Genomic DNA, 24065 nt, shown 5'->3' on the forward strand with positions numbered 1-24065 from the left:
TGTGTTCCATAGTTTTCTCCATTATACTCAATCTGAAATCTAATATTTCCAATTGCTTTATTTTGTATATACTTTGAATATTTATTACACATTTTCCTGTGTAATTTCATTATGATTATCATTTATTTGTTTGATTAATATGGAAAAAGAAAGATTTATTGAATAGCACTTTCTTTTTCTTATGATGGGAGGTGTCATGTATATTTATATTTGTTAACTCCAGGTACACGATTTTGTCTAACATTTGTAATTTTTCATTCATTGCTGTCAATTGTAGTAATTATTTTTAACTGGATTTCGTACGTACGTGTACAGAGTCTGTTTGAAAATATTAGAGAGCGTAATATTGCATATGATCAATAAATATATGCTTACGTATGTGTTGACAGTGAATAATAACAAAATTATTAGTAAATATGTTTTCAAAATTTGGTCTTTTTCTCAATGGACAGATCGGTCACGTGGTGTCTTAGAATAATTAAGTTAATTCCTATTGGATGAATTAGGTCACATGAATAGGTATTTTGAAATATTAGATTGAGTGGTACGATCTGTTACGTGGAGTATATTGCGATATATAGTCGTAATATACTCTTGACGGTATATATAAGGAGAGAACTGAGCAATTAGATTTATTTCTCTTTTGGAATCACTCTTATTTCTTATTGTGCTCCTGTTATAACATCAAGTCTGCAGTCGTGTTTTATGCTTTATATAGATATTATTTGAAAGGAAAACATTTGTTTGGACTGTTTAGTGAAATAGAAAGTGCCCATTATTTGGCCTATAATATTGTTCTTTAACTATTGTGAATTATTCAGAGGAGTTCTGGACAACGCCATTTTGACTACATCACGATTGTTGTTGACCAGTACATTTCCGATTCATAAATTTATAAGGATTTTGTTATTCTTTTGGACTTTAATATGACTTTTTCATGATTATTTTGGATTCACTTCATAATATTGTGAGTTCCTCTCATATTTTCATCGATAACTTTGATAATTAAATTATTTGCTATGTTTGACACAACTTGTTGGTTTGACTTCCTTCTGTTACTTAATTTACGATCATAGAATCACAACAAATAGCAGTTTGGCTGAGCTATCTACTTCACTGTTTTCAATGCCGTTTATTCACAATATGGTTTTCTTCTGAAACAGTTCCATTAACTGAACTTTCAAAAACTCTTGGATGCCATCAATTATTTAAAAGACACTACGGATATAATTTAAAATGAGTAAAATTTACATGATATAAAGTTTGAGGGGATAGCTCGCATAGGTTTTTGTACAATAATAATAATACATAAGCCTGCTTAGTTATAGTCAGCTGTTGTGTAAGTGAGGTGAGTGATATCATGCACAATTGGACCTCTTGTTTCACGAAATAGTTAAATTTTGAATGTTGTTCTGACACGGCAACTATGTTTCAAACTCTAACAGCTAGCTATTCGTTTGAAACTGCTTTTCCTCTAACAGGAAGTAATTTGTAAGATGCAATTCTATTATTCACACCGTTTCGACCATGGCTGACGACGGTGGTGGACCACACATCGTTGGCGATGGTTTACGTAAACGCGGTAGGAGAGAAATGTCAGATAAAACTAAAATTCACACAGAGAGTGAGAAGGATGATAGAGAGATCGACTCAATGTGGTTCCATGAGATGTCAGGTCCAGTGAAGCTAGAAAAAAGAACCTATTGGCTCACAAGGATAGTGATTCTTCGATACCTGGGATTTATTTACTGTAAGAAAAGTTAATCCATTGAGTTTTAGCTGCTATTAGTGCGTTTGACAGTAACTGGTGACCTTTAAATGGCGCTACCATGCTTATTTTTGTCTGTGACATTTTTGGGGGGATACACACAATGCATTATTGGAAGGAAATTACATCTTGTGAGCCGGAGCATCTTTGCTTCTTAGGCCTCACCCCACCCTAGTTCTACAGGACTCACGGTACTAATTCAACTTCTATTGTAAAACATATGGAAACACCATCATAATCAGAATTCAATAACTTAAAATGTATGGGTGCTGATGACAGATGTACATACATAAGTCGTCTGCTTCCAATATTTACAATGTCGAAACAAGCAAAGAAGAAGAATGACAACAACAAATTTGCCTTTCACGTGGATTTAACAGGCGGTTTAATTTCTATGTTCATGTGTGGAAAGGGATATAATTACAAAATCTTAACGATAAGTTGTCAGACAGGATGAACTAAATCATTGTGTGTGTGTGTAATTTGGATTTTTAAAGTAGCTTTAACAATTTTTCAGTCATATCGCTATGATGTCAACAGTGTGACAGTTTATAGTGATGTCTAGCACTGGGACATCATGCCAGACATGTAGCATGATGTCCCAATCAGTCACATTATCCTGACACTAGACCAACTAGTCCTAACTAACCTATTAATGCTGAGTGCCAAGTGAGGCAGCTGTAAGTACCATTTTTGTAAGTCTTTGGTAATACTTGTCCGAGGATCGAACCCACGACCTCCCGCATCAGAGGCGGATGCTCTAACCACAAGGCCACAGGAGCGGTCACATCATTATGTTGTCTGATGGAAATAAATTAGCCCATAGTGTATGCAATATGGCGCCATGTTATTATGGAAAGTCCGTTTACATAGGTGCCAACTTGTAAGGCATACCTGTAATTTGTGCGTTTTTTTCCTTTCGTCATTTTATGGCCATACAACCATTTTGTACGTCTTTTCATAAAATATTTTTTAATTTAATTTTTTTTTCTCCTTTTGTGTACATCTGGGACTCTTGGCATAATTTTTTTTTAGCACAAGAATTCAGTGAGACTGTGGTGGCCCGAAACAACCAATCAAATCATATACTCAAAACAGTGCTTTTTGTGTGATAATGAAATAACTTTCATTCATGGTTCAACTCCAGTGTGTGAAGATCTTGTCGTTTATCGCTCGAAGATTAGATGCTCAATCGGATTTCTAATATTGACTAACTACATGTGTAGTAAGTATGTTTTCTTATTTTATACATTCATATTTTATTATTTATACTTATTACTATCAAATGCATAAAGCTTGCATCAATTTTCTTACTTTACATAATGTGGCAATCATGTTGGTGTAACCATAATTCGTCCAACTTTTTTGCATGGAGATAAAGTCGATTTATTAAAAATTTTAACAATATAATAATGAAAAATAAATACTCTACTGATTTTAGCACTGGCATTTTATTATACTGTTTTAGTTTTGAGTTAAGTTTGTCAGATAGGTATTGCAAACAGGAAGATGCATTGCCATAATGACAGATGTAGTACAGATACTGAGTGACTCCAAAATATGTAACACTGCCAATTTGTATCATGTTTGTGACCAAAATCAGCATACAATATAGCAAATTCATAACTTTTCGAGCACCAGATACGCAGTTTTAATAGAAACGATCAACAGCTCACAAGGTATAAATTTCCAGACTGCTACTTTGTGAAAAAAATTATTTCTAGATTTCATTTCTTGGATAGGTCCTGGCGTAATATCTTGGGGACAAATATAAATTCATAACATATTTATAATTGGGAGATCTTCATCTATCAAATGCCAAATCTAAATTTTTAAATTATCATTTTTTTATTTCTCTCATCTAGTTGAAATATTCCATCCATCAAATGGCTGAGCCTAACTCAAAGAAATGCGGGCTTAAAGACACTGACCAAGGTCGTGGCAAGTTTCAGGCTGATTGGATTAAACTCTTCCCTGGCATTGTTGATGTATCCAAGTTAGGATCTTCACATGCTTTTTGTAAAATATGCAGTAAAGACATTATAGTGGTGGTGTCGAGCATATATGATCTGGAGGAACACTTCAGGACAGAACTGCATGAAAGAAATTTTTTAATGAAGAAGGGAGCGTCCATCAAAAGCTTCTTTGCTTAGCCAAAGCAGGAAGATGATATTGTTATAAGTAAAAAGAATGAAATAAAGTTTCAGAAATGTAAATAATTCTGTAATATATGTCATAATTATTTGTGTATAGCATATGTTGTTTTAAAATTGTTGATCTTGTGTAATTATGAATACATTTTTTCTTGTAAGGTTTTTGGGACCTTTGTAAGGTTTTTATTGGTCTGGCGTACAGGTTTTCATCTCGGGTTTGACATCTATGCGTTAAGCATGAAAGGTGCAGGGGATGCCATTATTTGTGCCATTCTGGTCAGTCAGGTTAGAAATTATATATCAGTGATTCAGTTGACTTAGTTCTCAGCACTTTTTATCACATTAAACATTTTCATTATTGAAATTGGCACGGGGGTACAAACAAACGAGGATGTATAGTCAGACTATAGACTGTTTCACGGTTATTATCTCCTCTTAAAGACACCAGAGGGTGTCTCGGTGCAACTCACTTCCGGATAGTTCAGTCAATAAAGATGGCAGATGTAGATCAAGAAATTGTGACAGGCCAATCACATTCCGCAAGCAAGATCAATATCTCAGTATCTTAAAGAGAAATTCTATCAATATTTGATCAATTCTTTTAGATTTTTCACTAACTTGCACTGTTCCCAGCCTTCAAATAACTGTTCTCAGCCCTTTATCTTTCAGTTACTATCTCATGCTCTAGTTTGTATTATTTGATTGTGCGAAAATGTTCGCTGCATAAAAAGATTGTTATTGCAATTTATCTTGCTTGAAGAATAATGAAAATTTGTTTATTTTTTACAGCTTTAATTATTGCAGTTACTGGAGGTTGAGCGCCGAGAAATTATTCTTAAGGTTCTTTCATTATTGATTTAGATATATTTCTATTAATGTTTATTATATTTTTCATGAAATAACGTGAGTTATATCTAGGAAGGATATATTTTCTTTAAAATGCACAAATGTCATCCACGCGTGAACAGTCAGGTGCATGAACGAGTCTCCTTGATGATTATTTTAATTTTATTTCCTTGAATGGTTGGAATTTTTACAGTATACAATTTGGAGAAATATCGATGCTAGACACACTATGCATGTGTAGGACATTTGTGGCTCTCACCTATCTGCCTGTCTGTCTGTCTGTCAATTTTACATCCGGTAACATGGATCAATATTAATTTAAAAGGCGAACCAAAGTAATAGGACGTAACCTGTGAAATAATTGTATCTTTTAAACTTAAGTATTTGATGCAAGGGAAGTTAAACAGAATTATACTAATTTTAAGAAGGCTGTTCTAGATGAATTTGCTGGTGGCAATTAAAAATGTTGTCTAATAGACCCAAGCACATTTGAGAGTTATTACAATGTGTCAGCATAAGCAAAGAAAAATCATACTGAAAGTTATTGCATGCACCGTCCGATACTTGATGTTCCAAGTTTAAGTTCCAAGTTTTGAGAAAACCAGTGAGGAATGCAAATAATTAAATACTAGGCTCAATGAATGCATGGCTGTATTTGACTGGACACAGCAGAAATAAATATCTGTATGAGGAAATACTTTTTTGATTGTTTAAAGATGGGATAACCCCTTCCCTCCCACCAAAAAGAAAATGAAACAAAAAATATTATTAGGCATGTTAATTAATCTGAATATTGTACGATATTTATACCCAAATATGAATAAATATTCCATCTGCATTAATTACACTCCTTTATCTTTATGATAGCTAATGTAATTATTGCTTTGTTAAGTGACTCTGAATACATTAATATATATGTTCCATTTTAAACAACTTTTCTGATTTAAAATATTCAGCATTACAGATCAGCTGACCTGTCAAACTTGTGTTATAATTTTCTTATCGAACTCTTGTTATAACTTTCTTAACTCATGTTATAAGCGAACTATTAGCCTTGAGAAAATGAATAAGAAAGAAGGATATATCGACATATGAAAAATGCAAATTGTTGAGATGGTTTTCTTTAAAGTTATGCGGCCAAAAATGTGCAATGAATGTTTAAAATCAGAGAGCAAAGTGAAATGTTCTGACAAATGTATCTGAAATTATGGAAATATGGACAGCGTATTTAATTTAATTATTTGATATCATTTAAGTAAGGACAGTAAATATTATTTAATTATCTGATATAATGTAAGTATGGACACCGAATCTAATTATCTGATGTATTTATAAGTATACTCCTAGTATGAACAAAAGATGTTAGACATATATAATTTATTCATTAGTTTAACCATAATGATCTGTGAGTACATTTAAGATTCCTTCCTTTGTTGACTTTATGCTAGCCAAATGTAAAATGGTGCAAAATTCTGAACTATCTGGAACTGGAAATTTTTTTGTAGGCATGTGCATTGAAGCTAAGGGAGGTAATTTTAAGCACTATGAACAGTAACTCTGTTGCAACTGTAAAACCCTCTATAACACTAAAACATAACATATGATACGTCTTACATTGTAGGACTACGCCCCCCCCTCCCCCCCCCCAAGAAAATGTGTGTTTCCGTTCTGCCAGGATCTGTTTTATGTTACCCACGCTAGCTCTCCACTCCCTCTCCGGAGTCCCGTTAAAAAAATAAAAAATAAAAAACTCCTAAACTGATTTGTGAATCTAATTAGGTAATTTATGCCACTACTTGAAGTGATTTGTACATTATATACTAATCATTGTAATATATATATATATATATATATATATATATATATATATATATATATATATATACAGGGCTCTCAAAACTCATTTATTTCGACGGCAAGTACAAACTTAAAGACCTAATAATGTTTCCTACCTGAAATATTCTCAGCATGTTTTTTATTTTTTAATGTTTTTCTAATTTTATGGTGTTTGTTTTTGTAATACTATTATTATATGTTTTTTATCTTATAGGTGTTGTCTGATGTTGTAAAGCGCTTAGAGCTTCTAAAGATTAGGCACTATACAAAGTCCTCATTATTATTATTATTATAATTATATATATATATATATATATATATATATATATATATATATATATATATATATATATATATATATATTTGTGTGTGTGTTAGTGTATTGCAGGGATCGTCCTGGGCTTCGCCAATGTCGCAAATTGCAATTTTTTTCCTTATTGGCGACAAAAATATCCCCTCTGGCGATTTTTTTGGCGACAGACTTTTTGGTTATTTAATTTGTACATACAGTCATAGATTTGGACTGGATAAATTAAAAGGGAGAACGAAAGGAAGCCACAAACTTGACTAAGCAATGCATTGGAATCAGTCTGTTACACAAACAATCCTTTGTTCGTATTGACAACCCCATCTTTACAGTGCATTGTTACATCATAATCTGCTTATGCTGACATCTGGGCTGAGTATTGTATGGTGTGATACAGTCAATCATGCTACCGAACTATACCTACAACTGACCGACTTCTGAAGACGCGAATAGAACAAATACAATTAATTGAATGGCTAAATCTTCTGTTGGTTTTTTTTTTTTTTTTTTTTTACATGTACCAGTACAATAGTTTTGCTGAACCTTCATAGAAAACTGATAACCTTTGAAGTACCGACTACTGTGTATAAATACAAAGCAAATGGAAAAATCTCAATCACAATTATGTCTGTCGACAGTGCAGCATTTTACTCATTGATCTTTTCCTTTTGCCATCAATCCGTGTTACGGCTGCTGAGACTTAAACTCCGAAACAAGAAATAGCACAAAAAAAAACAACAACCAGTTTTGCATAATTAATAATAATTATTTATTTCTCAAAATACAAGAGCGAAAGAATCTCTAAATTGGGTGTGAATTTATGCTTATATATACGGTCCAATATTGCCCGGTGTTGACTCGTGTAAGTTTCATTCGTGGGAATGGAGATCCTATTTTGTTTGTCGAGAAAATTTATACAGCATTCAGTGATCATTCTTGGGATTTAGGAAGCAATTCACTACAAGCTTTGTGAAGCTAGCCATAAGGGGGTGGGGGGTGGGGTGGGGGGACTGCTGATAGACTACTGGTGTCACCTGTCAGTGCTGTGTACTGTGAACGTGGATTCAGTAAGATGAACCTCATAAAAACTGACATCAGAAATAAACTCTGCATCTCATCTCTAGAGAATTTCATGAGAATCAGCATGTACAGATGTGAAAAATTAGACTTTGAAACTGCATTCAGCAAGTTGGCAGCCCTAAAATTGCGACAGATCTTCATGTAACACTTTGTAACATTTTGTTAATGCAACCAATGTAACCAATCTTTTGTAATTTTCATTACCTGTTACATTAATAGACTAAATTAACACTTGGAAAAATGTACACTACTTGTTCTGGCGACACTTTTTGAAAATTGGCGACAAAATATTGAGGTTGGCGATTTTTTTGGCGACAGCTTTTTAAAAGCCAGGACCATCCCTGGTATTGGCTTTTTTTTTTAAGTTTTAAAATTCCTGAAATTGATTTGTGCATCTAATTTAGCCAGTTTATCAAAAGAATTTAAGTGCTTAGTACATTATATATGTATTAGACATAGTACATTATATATATATATATATATATATATATATATATATATATATATATATATATATATATATATATATATAGATAGAGGGGCCCCGAGTGGCCGAGTGATCTAAATCGCTCTCCGTCATGGATCATGCCATCTCACCTCTGTCTTCATGGGTTCGAGTCTCGGGCTCAGCCAGTGTGGATATGTGAGAAAGCTTTACGGTAGCTTCTCATGGGTTGGTGGTAGTTTCCGGGGTTTTCTCAGGTTTTTCCTCCACCATTAATACTGACCAACATGTATAGCCTATCTTGTGCTGATAAATGGCATTAAACCCTATAACAACAACAACAACAATATATATACATCATTAAATATATATATCTACTAATCATTAAATATATATATAGATATACTAATCATTATATATATATATATATATATATATATATATATATATATATATATATATATATATATATATATATATATAGTTGTTATAGGGTTTAATGTTTTTTTTAAATTTAAAATCCTACCTACCTCCCCTAATTGTAAAACCAGTACAATAGAAAACATTTTCATAAATGCTTACTTTTTCATTTTTTATTCTACTGCATCAGTAATCATTGTGTGAAGCATTGGTCATGGTGATTGATTTCATTTTCCAATCAAGGGATCTGCCAAAGAGCTGGGTATTTCAAAGACGATCCACAGGGGCTTGTATTGTTGCTTACAATTTACCAATAAATCATATATGTGCTTTATAATACTAAAAGGGAGGACTTTTCTCGCCCTTCTCAAATGATCCATTTAAGAATCACTGCTTATATTTAAGCTACTTGTAGCATAATAAATTTGGTACCAGTATTTAGCTGTGGCATTCAACGTTTTGTGCTTATGCAAAGTTTGACTTGTTAACACACCTTTAATGACTACCACACAATTTTCCCACACTATCAGTCAATGTGGTCTTGATTGTGCCCACTTTATCTGCTAGTATATGGCACAGGAATACTTCCTCATTATTTATTGACTGAAAATTGGGTTATTTGTAGACACAGTACATCATTTTCGGTTGACCATTGAGAGGGCAGTTTCCAGACATCTCAATGCACCTGCATATTAAGCAGACATTATGACTTTGTTGACTGTTAGTGCAGTAAAATGGCCTGGCATTCCTTGGTTAGACTTTTAAGAGAGCGAGAGAGATACTTAGGGAAAAAATTTAAGTATCACTGAGAATGGTATTAACTTAATCATTTTATATTATGACATTTTACATTATCTTTTTTTTTGAGTTCAGTTGATTATGCAGACTCCTTTTAATTTATATGTACAATAATGAAAGTGAGAATTTTCATAATTATTTATTGAGTCATACGAATAATCTGAGAATACTTATTTTTTACCTTTTAATTATTTGCCAGACAGTAAGTATATATTGGTCTCCTATAATTATTACAATAGATGCTTGCTTATAGGTGCTAAAATCATTGATACATCAATCAGACTTTTAATGAAGACCAGGTGACTACTTACTAGAACCTTTTGTTTCCAAACACACCTTTCAGAAAAATTGTACTTTCCATATTATTATTGTATAATTTGAATGAATATGATTACCTAGTTAAAATATAAATATGTATTCCCCATTGGTCAAAACATCAGGTAGTAAATATTCACATTATCATGTCTGCATGAGAAAATATCAGATCATGACAATGACCACAAGGTGGACATGACACACTGTGAGAGTGAAATAAAGCCTGTATAGGATATTGGGTCATCTTTTACACTGTCCACAAAAAAATGTTAGGAGAGTGGGACATTGTGGTGAAAATTTTAAGTTCAATCCAATTTTTTTATATTTTGTTTTATTATTGCTTGCATTAATATATTTGCAACAGACCTGCACCTGTTACAAGCCAGTGGGATATTCTTCGATGCCAAACTGTCAGTGTTCTTTCAAATTTAAAAGATCACCCTATCATAATCATTATAGGGGGACAGAGGTACATAAAATCAGCAATGTTGCAGTGCAGGACCTAGCACAAGAGTTCGCCGTGAAGTATTGAAGATCCTTCAATTATTGATTCACTTTCTGAAATTATTTAAAGGTCAGGGGTGCTAGTTACTATATTCTGGGACTAAGGTGTTGATCCCAGCCCCAAATTAGACCACAAATGTTATAATTTGTTTGTTTCTTTTTTATATAGAAATATTTGGAGTATAATGTTCTGATAAAGATAAATTACACATCATTAAGAAATGTGTTATAATTGGAAATCATTAATAAATGTGCCATGTAACATTCTAGGATTTTGTTTAAATCATTAACAGGTGTAGCCTTCTTGGTGGCACTGAATCAGAACAGATCTCTTTTGGGCATTAATGGTTTACTTCCTGCCCATAAATTCCTGAATAAGATAAAGGCTTCATATGGTGGCATCAACTTGGAGACCTTTATGGCAGCTCCAACACTCCTGTGGCTGTTTGACTATGAGAATTACCTGGATAATTTATTGGATTGCATTGCTTATGGTGGCCTGGCTTTATCAGGATTTCTTATCATCAATGGAGGGGCCAACTGGATTGTCATGCTGACTCTTTGGGTTCTGTATCATTCCCTTGTGAATGTTGGACAGCAATGGTAAGCATTTGGGATTGAAAATGGGTTTTCATTAGACATATCAATCTGCTAGAATACCAAGCAGAAATGACATGATTTTATTGTCCCCCGAACCTGAAGTGCTGGGGATATAGTTATGGTAATGAATCTATGTTCATCCAACCATTCAAAGACAAGGTTGTTTCAGCAACATAACTTTGCTAGGTCCAAGGTAAATGTCACTGTAACTGAACATGTGATTTTCATTTACATGACTAGTAAAGTTTCCATGACCTAATTGTTATAAATTTTCATTGGTAGACTAGAGTTGGGCAATGGCGGCTCCATATTGATTTTGAAGCAAAGATGAAAGGTCAGGGCCACTGGGACCAGCGTTTTAATATCATAGTTTCTGCTGAACAAGTCGGGGCCCCGAGTGGCCGAGTGGTCTAAAGCGCTGTCTGTTACAGATCACTGCCATCTCACCTCTGTCTGCGTGGGTTCGAGTCTCAGATTAGGCTAATGTGGGTATATGAGAAAGCTTGCCAGTAGCTTCTCGTGGGTCGGTAGTTCTTTCCAGGGTTTTTCCAGGTTCTTCCTCCACCATTAATACTGACCACCATGTATAGCCTATCGTGTACTGAAAAATGGCATTAAACCCTACAACAACAACAACAAAAACAAAAGCTGAACAAGTCAGGTTTCCTGGAACCTATTTTCATCAAACTAACTAGGTAGTTTACACTTGGAGAGAAACACTTCTCTGTTAATTCTTTAGTCAAGGCCAAATGTCAAGGTCACAAGAGGTAAAGTGGATATTTTGGGTTCTGCATGAGATGTATTCTTTCTTCAAGTTTCTTTACACCTAGTGCACTTAACTTTAACCCCAAAATATATAAGCTTTATCAGGATTCCTTGTCAATGGAGGCCTTGTTTTAGATTTGCACCTATGTAAACCAAAATATATAAGTGTTATCAGGATTCCTTATCATCAATGGGGGACTTGTTTTAGATTTGCACCTATAATGTAAACCAAAATATATAAGCTTTATCATGATTCCTTATCATCAGTGGAGGCCTTGTTTTAGATTTGCACCTATGTAAACCAAAATATATATTAAGCTTTATCAGGATTCCTTATCATCGGCAGAGGCCTTGTTTTAGATTTGTACCTATGTAAACCAAAATATGTAAGCTTTATCAGGATTCCTTATCATCAGTGGAGGCCTTGTTTTAGATTTTTGCACCTATGTAAACCAAAATATAGAAGCTTTATGAAGATTCCTCATTATCAATGGAGGCCTTGTTTTAGATTTGCACCTATGTAAACCATAATATATAAGCTTTATCAAGATTCCTCATCATCAATGGAGGCCTTGTTTTTGATTTGCACCTATGTAAACCAAAATATATAAGCTTTATCAGGATTCCTTATCATCAGTGGAGGCCTTGTTTTAGGTTTGCACCTATGTAAACCAAAATATATAAGTTTTATCAGGATTCCTTATCATCAGTGGAGGCCTTGTTTTAGATTTGCACCTATGTAAACCAAACTATATAAGCTTTATCAGGATTCCTTATCAGCAGAGGCCTTGTTTTAGATTTGCACCTATGTAAACCAAAATATATAAGCTTTACCAGGATTCCTTATCATCAATGGAGGCCTTGTTTTTGATTTGCACATATGTAAACCAAACTATATTATGCTGTGATTCTGCTCACCATTAACTTTTGTTATTCCTTTCAATTACTTCAGTTCTACAGCACATTCCCCCTCCAGACTTTGGGGATTGCTTTTACTTGAGATAAGGAAGACCTTTTTTGATTTTGATGTCAAAGGTCAAATGTTAAGGTCACTGACTAAAGAAGAAAAATGGTTTCTGAACAATAACATCTTTTTATTCATCATAGACCAGGATTAAACTATATGTTTTGCTTGCTATTGGAGTAAGAAATACTTGATCAATTATGGGTCAAAAAGGTAAAGGCTAAGTTTATTATGACTGATAGAAGAAAAATGGCGTAAACATCCATAAAATATTTAAAAGTATCCACCATCTACAGTTTCCAAACTCTGTCAATGATTTTCGCTTTGGGTAAGGTAGAAGCTTATATATTTTGGGATCAACGGTCAAGTAACTATGAATGAAAGAATAAAATTGTTTTTGAGACATTAACACAAGTTGTATGTTACATACATAGCCCAAAATGGCAAGGCTGCTTCGCACATGCACTTGTGGTGAAGAAGAAGGTTATCAATTTTGGGTTAAAATGTCAGAAAACAGGGTCATCATGGCTAAAGAAAGAAAAATTATTTGTGCACAATTATTTCAGATATTAGTCATGTACTTTCACCAAAGTCTGGGGACCCCGAGTGGTCTAAAGCGCTCTCCGTTAAAGATCACTGCCATCTCACCTCTGTCTGCGTGGGTTCGAGTCCAATGTGGGTATGTGAGAAAGCTTGCCAGTAGCTTCGCATGGGTCGGTGGTTCTTCCCTGGGGTTTTCCCAGGTTCTTCCTCTACCGTTAATACTAGCCGCCATGCATAGCCTATCATGTGCTGAAAACAGGCGTTAAACCCCACAACAACAACAATCACCAAAGTCTGTGAATAACTTTGCACATTGGATGAGAAAGTCAGTTAATTTGGTGGTCCGAAGTTGAAAAAGGTCATGGTTACTCTTGAAAGAAGAAACATAATTTTTGAATAATAACTTCTAGTTCTGGACCACATGATTTGACCAAAGTTTGTGTTTGGGGGGAGTGTACTCAATGTATGAAGGCAGTCTGTAGAGAAAAGTGGTTTTACAGAATGACTTTTGTTCTCAAGAGTAGGTTCCTTCATGTAACTTTTGGTGGCACTCTACAGTTTCATATTTTGTTTAGGGTTAGATTATTAAAGAAAAAGAATTTGCCCAGTTTCCTCACTGGCTTTTTAAAAAATACTTTGAACATCTTAGGTATTTTTAAAAGAATTTTTAATTCCCTTTATTTTTTGTATGATTTATGTGGACGATTTAGGTTACAGTGTATACAGTTTGGTCTTGTTTTACATTTGCACCTATCAAAAACCAGTTAGCTCTGTTAGGTCTTTTTCACTTCCTTGACTTAGAGGTAGATTATTATAGAGCCAATAGCTTCTTTGTTACATTTTATAGATATTTGGTAATTCATTATTGCACTTTCAGAAGCTGGTATTATCTTGTCTGGCAAAATTCCTTTTCCCTATTTTAATAAGTACTCAAGATAATGTACTTTAGCAAAATTCGGCTGAGTTTTTAAGAGAGCAGTCATTTTAGTTAGCAATGTACTTAGATCATTGTCAATTTCCACAAATACAATATCCAAAGAAATTTCAGCCACAATACTTGAAATTAACATACCAACATTCTCTCCCTTGTGCATATTGCCAATGTAAATAACTTCATGTTACACCTGCCACTCTCATAATGCCTGTAGATCACCCCTTTGTGGATGGGTTGCACTGCAGTCTAAAAGGTCAGTGATCACAGTTATGGTAAGTCTGATAAGAAAAAAGTGGTTTCTTCACAGTAATTCAAGCTTGCATACCATTACCAAAGATTTAGGTCATTATACCCTGCTGATTCCTATCTATGAGATAATTATTAAACAAAGGATGGGTGTCTAATGTGGCATTCACAGTACTCGTGTTATATGGATGTGTAATGTGCCATTCACAGTACTCGTGTTATATGGATGTGTAATGTGCCATTCACATTACACATGTTACATGGGTGGATGGGTAATTAGGGGAGCATTGGACTTGTAATCAGATGGTTGTGGTTTAAAAATCCACCCAGGCTAGACAAGATGGTTGCCTCAACATGTCCTTAGCTTCCATTTCCTCATGATAATATTGTCAATAATGTGCTTAAAAAAGCTGATAAAACCATAAGTAATCACCAAAACAACTACACTTGTGAAGGACTCCAGGTTTATCAGTTCATCATTTACATACACTGTTAAATAATACCTGTAGGTGGTTTATAGTTATAACTGTATTTGGTTCATTTTACGGCCAACATTTACCATATAACTTTTTATTTGCCCTAATACACATACACAATATGCAAATTCAAATCTTGTATACATATGGATCACTTAAATTAATGTGTTTTCACAAAAACACTGAATGAATTAAAACTTGCATTTTCTTTTCTTGACATTGTCATGTTCATATAGCTAATAATGTGAATTTTTTTACCATTTCAGGTATTCTTTTGGTAAGTGACTTAGGCAATATTTTTCATCCATGACAGTTTGCATAAACAGTTTTCACATACCCAGAGAAATTAAGCTAACTTCACCATTCCTCAGGTTAACTTCTTTATCAACCCTCTCCATTTCTCAAGCAACCATATGCATACCACAGGTGCTTGACACGAGCTTTGATTTTAAGAAAGAAAACAATAATCTAAAGGAAAAAAATCTTATAGAGTTACAAAAATAACTTAAATTACCCCCATGACCCGTTCTGACATATGACCCTTCCTATCATAATATATAAGATTTGTTGTTGTTGGGTTTAACACCATTTTCAGCACACGATAGGCTATACATGGCAGCCAGTATTAATGGTGGAGGAAGAACCCATAATATATCCCATAATATATAAGAGAGAAAGTACGGAACTTCCAAATACTTCATTCCACCCATGACCCTCGATTTCCTTTTGCTATTTCCATCTTTAAAGGCACACGTCCATACTATATGGCTTGTTTTACTCCTGAGATATTTTTATATCCATCAAGCCATCATTGACTTTTCTGCATTGTACCAAACTGAAGTTATGGGTTCCAAAACATGCGATTTTTGCGAAGTTTTACTCTGAGACAAGTGCGTGCACATGTGAAAACTGGTGATAAGAGCTACATGTACCATGTTCACAACTCTGCGGGGATTCCTTCTTGAATTACAGAACAGTGGTAGATGCAGAAGTAAGTTTTTACTTACCATTAATTCGATTCAACTTTAGGAATCCTGTTCCATGCAAAAATTAGATATTGTCTTCTTCACTGCACATACATTGTATACATGCAACTCTATTTTCAAAATAGGTAAACTGTGCGGCACAAACGTCAATACTGAAATATGATTGGCTCAAAAGGTTATACTTATTATCACATGAGTTCGGACTTGTCTCAGAGTAAAAGACGGAAGTAGCAGAAGGAAATCAAGGGACATGGGTGGAACAAAGTATTTGGAAGTTCCGTACCTTCTCTCTTATATATTATGATAGAGAGTGTCTTATGTCAGAATGGGTCATGGAGTAATCGAAGGTATTTTTGTCAGTCTGTATGATTTTTTTCCTTTAGATTATTGGTTTTTTTTTCTTTCTCAACATCAAGCTTGCGTCGAGCACCTGTTCTTGCAGGCCGCGTGGTAAGGATTTTAATATTGTGATGGTGGTAAAGCAAGAAACCTTGAATTAGCTCATTTACTAACTCCAGTACTGAGGTAACTTCTTTTTATACAGCAGAACTAAATTGTGGACACGAATTTTATAAATGCAGATACATTATCTACCAAGTTCTTAATAAAACACAGACCACCTCTAGCGGTAGAAGAGTACATTGGTCCTTTGTTCAGACGGATGTTTCTTGATTCCAAAATTGCAGAAAATATGCATGTGCAAGAACAAAATCATCTAATATTGTTAGATGTTTAGCAGATGATACTTTACTTAAAATTGCAGAAGCCAAGATAATTGGGCTGTTTAGTATTGCAACAGGCAGGAGTAGCGATTGTGATAAAAAGTTGTACCCAGTCTGTATAAGAGACTTTGACAATGAAAAGGGCAAAGTCGGAGTGCTCTTCTTTCATTACCAGAATTAACAGTAGATTCCACAGGAGATAACATTTTATTTATTTGCTTGAATAAACTTAAGTTGGCATAATTGTATGGGGTTTTAAGCTGATACTGCATCAGTGATGACTGTAATTCATAAAGGAGTTGCATTCTATATTTTGAAAAATGTCGCCATCATTGTACATATCAGGTTGTCTCTGTCGTATGATGCACCATGTTACAGGAAAAGCTGCTGATAAATTAGAAGAACTCCTGAAGTATCAAGTTGGCACTCCACTCTACCTGACAATGTACTTCATACGGATAGAGTTGACTTTTTCATCTTATTTCCCAGCTAAAAGACCCAATAACTGTATCTTTACACAGAAGAAAATATAAAATATAAATATAAAAAGTAACACTTGAAGTTGACAATAAATAGATAATATAATTATATTTAATAAATTATTTTGTAAAATAGCAATGGTTTATTATTATCTTGTGGATGAAGAGGTTTTTAGTAAGGAGAAATGTTATGGAGAAATTTGCTAATAATTCAAAGTAGTCTATAAACAGAACAACTAAAAGAACTGAATGTCATTAAATGTATCAAGGTATCAAAATTTCATTACAGATTTAATTATATGCAGTAAAAAAGATTTACTTTAAGAAGAACATATTTCTTGTAAAAACCCAGTTCAAGTTTATAGATTTTTTTGCTGAGCATTGTTGCTAAAACTTTTGAAATTCTTTAATACTTTGATGCAAGTTTGACCAGTTTGGTAAATTAAGTTTGACGTTTGTGGACAGAGTTGGTGTGCAATGGCACCTTAATTCCCACCTAAAAGACCCAGTAATTGGAAGATATAAATTTCCTCTTCTTTGTCATGTTATGAAAGGAATATTGGTTCTTTACCATTCTAATGCCATGAGAGATTGTTCAGTATTGTTAACAAAAATAAAACTGAATTCAGATCCAGGCTCTTTAACCCAGCATTTAGTACTCTACTGGTGTGCAAAACATTCATAGTCTCAGCTGGTACAAAGTGTTTTGAAATGTAATATGAGAGTCGGTTGCTTTAGCTCAAAGTGTTCAATACGAAAACTTGAAGCAGTAATTGATGTTAAATTCCAGAGGGATAAATAAATCATTTTATGCTTATGCTCATTTAATTTTTGTCATGTTATATGTGGATTACTCTTTTTCTGCTCGGAGTACTCTTTTTGTCCACTTGGATTCCACTTTACCCTTGCCAGGGGTTAGCATGAATGCATATGCTTTCATATTCAGGGTACACTATCAACTCTTGTGTATTTTTCTGTTCAGTGAGCAATGAAAACATTTTAAACATAATATTTTGTGCTTTATGATGGACTGTTTTGGGAGTTGAATGATTATTTATATCTGCAGTTCACAGATGAAGTTTGAGAAGCAATCAAAATTCTTTTCACTTATATCATGAGAACATTTTTACAATAGGGAGGTTTTAGGCTGATTGCCTGTAAAAATAAACTTACTTTTTATTTTAGCCTGTTGTTGTTGTGGGTTTAACACCATTTTTCAGCACACGATAGGCTATGCATGGTGGCCAGTATTAATGGTGGAGGAAGAACCCGGGAAAACCCTGGGAAGAACCACTGACCCACGAGAAGCTACTGGCAAGCTTTCTCACATACCCACATTGGCCAAATCCAAGACTGGAACCCATGCAGACTGAGGTGAGATGGCAGTGATCCGTAACGGAGAGCGCTTTAGACCACTCGGCCACTTGGGGCCCCTATTTTAACCTGTAAGAATTAAACTGATATTACTCATCCATATGTGAGAGTAACCAATTTCAGCTGTCTGCATTGACAATGTTCCTCAATTAAACTAAGTAAACTTATAATATTTTCTTAAATTTTAGCGATGTTTTTAAAGTATTTGACTCATAAGTGAAATAAAAAAAGCTGTTTTTAAGCAAGTGCTGTAAAGATTCTAATTTTAACACTCTGGACTATTTACCCATTGCTTTGCAAAATTCTGGTTGCTTAGAGAAGTCACTTCACCCCCGATTTGTAGTCCATCGTGTACCATGCTTACTATTATCAAGGTAGGGAATTGAATTTGCCCCATGCATGTAAATGGACATGAAGTTTTCACTGTAAAGCATTGAAAAAAAGTAACAAAACTGTCCATCTCAAAGACTAGTGTGCATTTTGTGTCTAGCATAATTAGAACTTTTGCTTCACTGTAGTACCAAAATAATGGCTCCAGCAGGTTATCTCCTTCTAGTGACTGTACACAAATTTAAAATGAGATATATTTTTGGTTCATTATAATAGGTTCAGTGGTTCACTGTTTACTTTATCATGAAAAGTCTTTAATATATTCACACACACACAAACATACCTATCAACTTTCTCACACTGTGAGAGAAACACTTCCAATATCTGGGGTGGTTTCATGCCTACCTCCTGATTTCATAATATCTCCTGATTTTTGCACAGAACTCCCAATTATTACATTGTCTTGTTGATTTTCATTTCACAAAAAAAAGCCTACATAATTAGGTATATCTTATACAATCCATGTTCTATCACCCGTGAATATTGTTGTGACAAAAAAAATCCACCCTAGAAAGAATAAGTTGCAACAATAAAATTGTCAGCAATTAGTTTCAGTCCCAAGAATGATCATTGTGATTGCTGTATCATCTCCATTTCCACCAAAAAAGCATGCACGAGTGAACACCTGGCATAACTGTTCTGTATTCATTCATATATATATATATATATATATATATATATATATATATATATATATATATATATATGTGTGTGTGTGTGTGTATATATATATATATATATATATGCTAATTGTTAAGCATGACTCAATGGAGCCATTTATGTTGACATTTATTTCAGTAACAAATATTTGTAATATGCTATTAGATCATCATTTTATCGTAAGAATTGGTTTGCATTACAATTTAAGTTCTTAAGCGTGATTATTCAGGGCCTGTGCTAAAAATTAAAATTCAGATGATAAATTGGTCACTATTTGAAATGAAAGGGAATTTTCTAAAATTAGGAAGGATTTAACAAATGAAATGAAGGTAGGGTTTGCAGATTTGATGTAAAATTTACATGCATTTGTATGATTTTTAGCAAATCAGCATAAATATTCTGATCATGGATCTTGGATCCTGAACACAGCCATAAATACAACTCTCAGCCAGATATGGATCAGTTTGAAAAATAAAATATCATTCCTTTCCTATGTGCCCTCTCTCTCTCTCTCTCTTCCATTTAGTAAAACATGACTTGAAAACAATTGTTTGTGGGACATCACCAGTTGTATAAGACCAAATTCTTAAATTCTTAATTCATGGATTAATTTTGTCATGTATTACAAGGACCTCCTGTGAGAGACCACTGATCATAAAAGAGGTGGTCTCACAATGCAGGCTTTCTGTATGACATTTCTTATTACACAGGCTGGGAGTCACAGCTCCTGGAGACTGGTTTCCTGGCCACTTTTCTCTGCCCAAGTCTGAATATGTCTGCAGTGCCCCAGGGAACCCCAACCTCCAGTATTGTGATCTATGGCTTCAGGTGGTTTATCTTCCGGATCATGTTGGGAGCAGTGAGTGAAGTCATTATTTTCTTCCTTAAAAATATTAATATACACGTATAAATAACATGGTTTGCCTTAGTGAGGAAATTACATGGGATACTTGGTCCTATCTTGTCTTGGATTGCCCAGTGAGAAGCGCACACTAACATATTTCAGGAATTTGCTTTATGTAATTAACATCCCTTGGCTTTAGAGCTTTATGATGTCATTTTTATGAAAAGTTATATCAGTTGCATATCAACATGACCTCTCATCATAGAATTAAAAGGAACTTATTCATGAATAATTCATAAATAAAATTATAAAACAATGAGAAAAGTAATGTAGGGATTGCCGTCAGGGCAAGGAAACCCCATTGGAATTGTTTTGGGCTCACAAAGCAAAGGACAAATAACATAACTTTGAATATTGAATTTCCTTGTCATGATAGCAAGCCAGCATACATGCTATTACTCTCATTCTTATATATTTTTGATAAACTGAAAGTTTCCCAAGGTGCAAAGACCATGCACTTGATATCATCTTGCCTTTAATTTAAAAAAAAAGGTGTCTTTTGAAAATTACGTATGTTGCATTGATGAGAAAGCGCTACAGTGACCTAAGTAGTTAGAGTGTCTGCCTTGGATGCTGGAGGTCACTGGTTAAAACCATGGCCGAGTCATACCAAAGACTTATAAAAATGGTACTAGCATCTGCTTTGCTTGGCACTCAGCCTTAAGAAGTTAGTGTTACGACTGATCAGCTTGCTGTCTGGATAATATAACTGGGGGTAACATGATGCTACATGTCTTTGACATGATGCCCTAGTGCTAGGCTGCACTATAAACTGCCACACTGCAGACATTGTAGTGATATAACTAAAAATTGTTTAATCTATATCAAAAATACAAATCACATGCACATATTGATGAGAAATGGTGAACTCCCTCCTTTGTGATCAGAATTCTTTAGCATGAACTTTTCAAAGCTTTGTCCCAGCCTGAATATGACCCTTAAGTTGGATTTCCCTATTGCACACAAACCAGTAAGATCATGTTATTTTTAAATGGGGGAATTGAGTTATTTTGCAGTGACGTGTGTAAGTAATGCATGTTCTTTTAAAGCAAATCATACATTTTGTAAATAGCAACATGATTTTATTTTGAATGCTTAATCATAACATTATAAGTTAAGCTTTTGTGCTCTTTCAAGTGATATAAGCATTAATAGAGATCTTACATATTACTATTGCTATGTCCATGCTACTTATCTATTACTTTTGTCTTCCTGAGCTTGTTTATAAATCTGCCATAAGGTGGTGTGTATCATGTTACAATGTTGTCCATCTGTCTGTCTGTTTCCTTACAGTAACTTGAGTTTCATAACAAAACTTTGTAAGTAGCTTGCATTGGGGGCAAGAATGAAACCTATTGATTTCAGCTTCAGAAGGTTGAAAAGTTAAGGTACATTCAATGCCCCTCCTCCATTGTCCAGGGTCCCTTTAGCATTAGACATTCCTAAAGACCCAGTCAAGATGGACATACTGCAGTGAGAGGTCAAATATCTTCTCCAGAGTAGAAGAGTGGTAGAGATTGTTTCCACCATAAAATTATCAGGTCTTTATTCAAGACTGTTCCTGCACCCAAAGGCCAATTGCACTCTTCAACCAGTCATAGACCAAAGTGCAATGAATGCTGTTTAGGGGGAGATCTGATGGTCATTGTAGAACTGCAAGATGTGCATCAGCTTGTCCCAATTCACAGATCTTCAAGGAAGTTCCCAGTGGTTTGCCTTCAAGGATACAGTTTACAAGTTCATGAAAGTCTCTTTTGGGCTCGTCAGTCCCTGGGTCTTCACACTTATTATGGGCAGAGTAATGGCTTCATGACCATCTCCACAACCATCGCATCTGTCTGGATGACATTCTTCAAAAACACCAGATGAGTTATGTTTTTAAATGAGTCACCAGGTGAGTTGTATTTTTAATCAAGACATGAAATCCCAGGTTAAACTCCTCCTTATTCTGGATTTTTTGTCACAAGGAAATATCTAATATCATACCAAGTCAGCAGTTACCCAATTTGGTATGGAGTTCAACATACATCTACATAGTGTGTCTCCCTCAGGAATGCACATTGAAAATAAGATAAATGGCAGCTATGATTCTTACACAGAAGAGTCTCTCAGCAAGAGAATTCATTGCAGCAGTGGCTCCCATTGACCCAGGAGCCTATTTATGTGGCCAATACAGAAGGTTCTATTGTCCCAACGGAGGTCAAAATTTTGCCTTTTGAAACAAACAATACCATTCTCATTGGGTTTTCCACTAAATTTTCAAAATGGGAAAATATTCCTTTTCCTCAAGCCAAGACACAAACATTTGGACACAGTGCTCCAGGCATGTTCTCAGTCTAGAAGCTGTCTCATATACCCGTAACTACTTCCACCTTTTACCTTTTGAGCTAAGTTAATATGATCAGGTAATGTATTTGAAGAAGCCAGTTTTGCTACTAAAGTGTATCTTCAGTAATGCTTACCCAGTCATTATACAGATGCTCACTCCCAGCCACTCTAATAGCAGAGCATGTATTCTGCTTCATTAGTAACTGAGGTGCACACATAATTTGGTACAATCCCTTTTATAAGGGGAGATCACTCTGACTACCACATATATAGCCAAACAAACTTTTACTCCCAGAGCAGAATATTTTAGCAGGGATGGCTTGATTTGTGATGAGTATTATTGAAGAAGCATATTTTAATTGAAAAATTTGTTTTGATCACTTGAATTTTAATGCAGATAACACCAAAACGTTTAAGACAATTCTGTTTAATGTAGAAGTAAGTACCATGATATAGGAGGAAGATAAATTGAGAGCAAGAAGATACTCTGGCTTAATTCCACAGAAATGCGCTTGATTTCATTCTTTTCATTCTCATTCAACAATAATGGTGCATAAGGGCAGGTCTTAGTAAATACATTTATTTACATATTTTTATTTTCTACAACTTATTTAGAAGAGATGTTATACTGTGTTTTCCATGTCCAGATTCTATGAAAATATTTCTTTGTACCACTTTTGTTTTATACAAGCGTTTTGATGCAGGTTCACCAGTAGGCATTATTGGATGGTAGGAATATTGTATTTATATATTCACAGACTTAAGACACCTCTTCACTTCTTTAACTTTGAAACAATTTCGCAAATGCTATATTAGCATTAGTAATCTTCAAAATTGCCAGTTACAATAAAAATTCTCTAAAACCAAAATATTTTGAGATTTAAAAGTTTGGGGTCTTGTGCTATTTTCTGTAGATTTTCACTGTGAAGATGCAGACTTGTACTAGAGTTACATTTTTTCAAGATTGTATATATAATACAGCATTAAATTTCTAAACAAAGGAACATATAGAAATCCATAATTTAGCAATTAATAAGACTTGATTAATTTGAAACAAGAAGTTTCAGGGAATGAAAAAAAAGTATGAAAAAATATATTTGTTGATATCCATAAAGTTAAGTTGGAATCAGATCTAAAAGAGAACCATTCTAAAGAACATCCCTTTTCTGATACACAAGGGAATTGTTCATGTCCAGTGCAAAATTTTGCAACCATCTGCTTG

The 24065-nt window shown here is 34.3% G+C and overlaps 1 protein-coding gene across 3 annotated transcripts in view; it reads left to right on the top strand.

The window, feature by feature from the left end:
• Nucleotides 1–1524: 1524 nt before the first annotated feature.
• LOC149772700 (lipase maturation factor 1-like) overlaps nt 1525–24065 on the top strand; it is an 82022-nt gene continuing 59481 nt past the window's right edge. For 2 of the 3 annotated variants that reach the window (XM_089947462.1, XM_089947461.1), the window contains exons 1-2: nt 1525–1750; nt 20322–20470. In XM_089947462.1, the coding sequence (XP_089803588.1) occupies nt 1528–1750; nt 20322–20470 (372 nt within the window). In that variant the 5' untranslated portion in view covers nt 1525–1527. Of the gene's footprint in view, nt 1751–10765; nt 11076–15266; nt 15278–20321; nt 20471–24065 lie in introns of all 3 variants that reach the window. The other variant, XM_089947463.1, reaches the window with a different exon arrangement.

This window comes from Sinohyriopsis cumingii, unplaced genomic scaffold, assembly GCF_028554795.1.
Source record: "Sinohyriopsis cumingii isolate HCF-2022 unplaced genomic scaffold, ASM2855479v2 utg001237l, whole genome shotgun sequence".
NCBI classification, from domain to species: Eukaryota; Metazoa; Mollusca; class Bivalvia; order Unionida; family Unionidae; genus Sinohyriopsis; species Sinohyriopsis cumingii.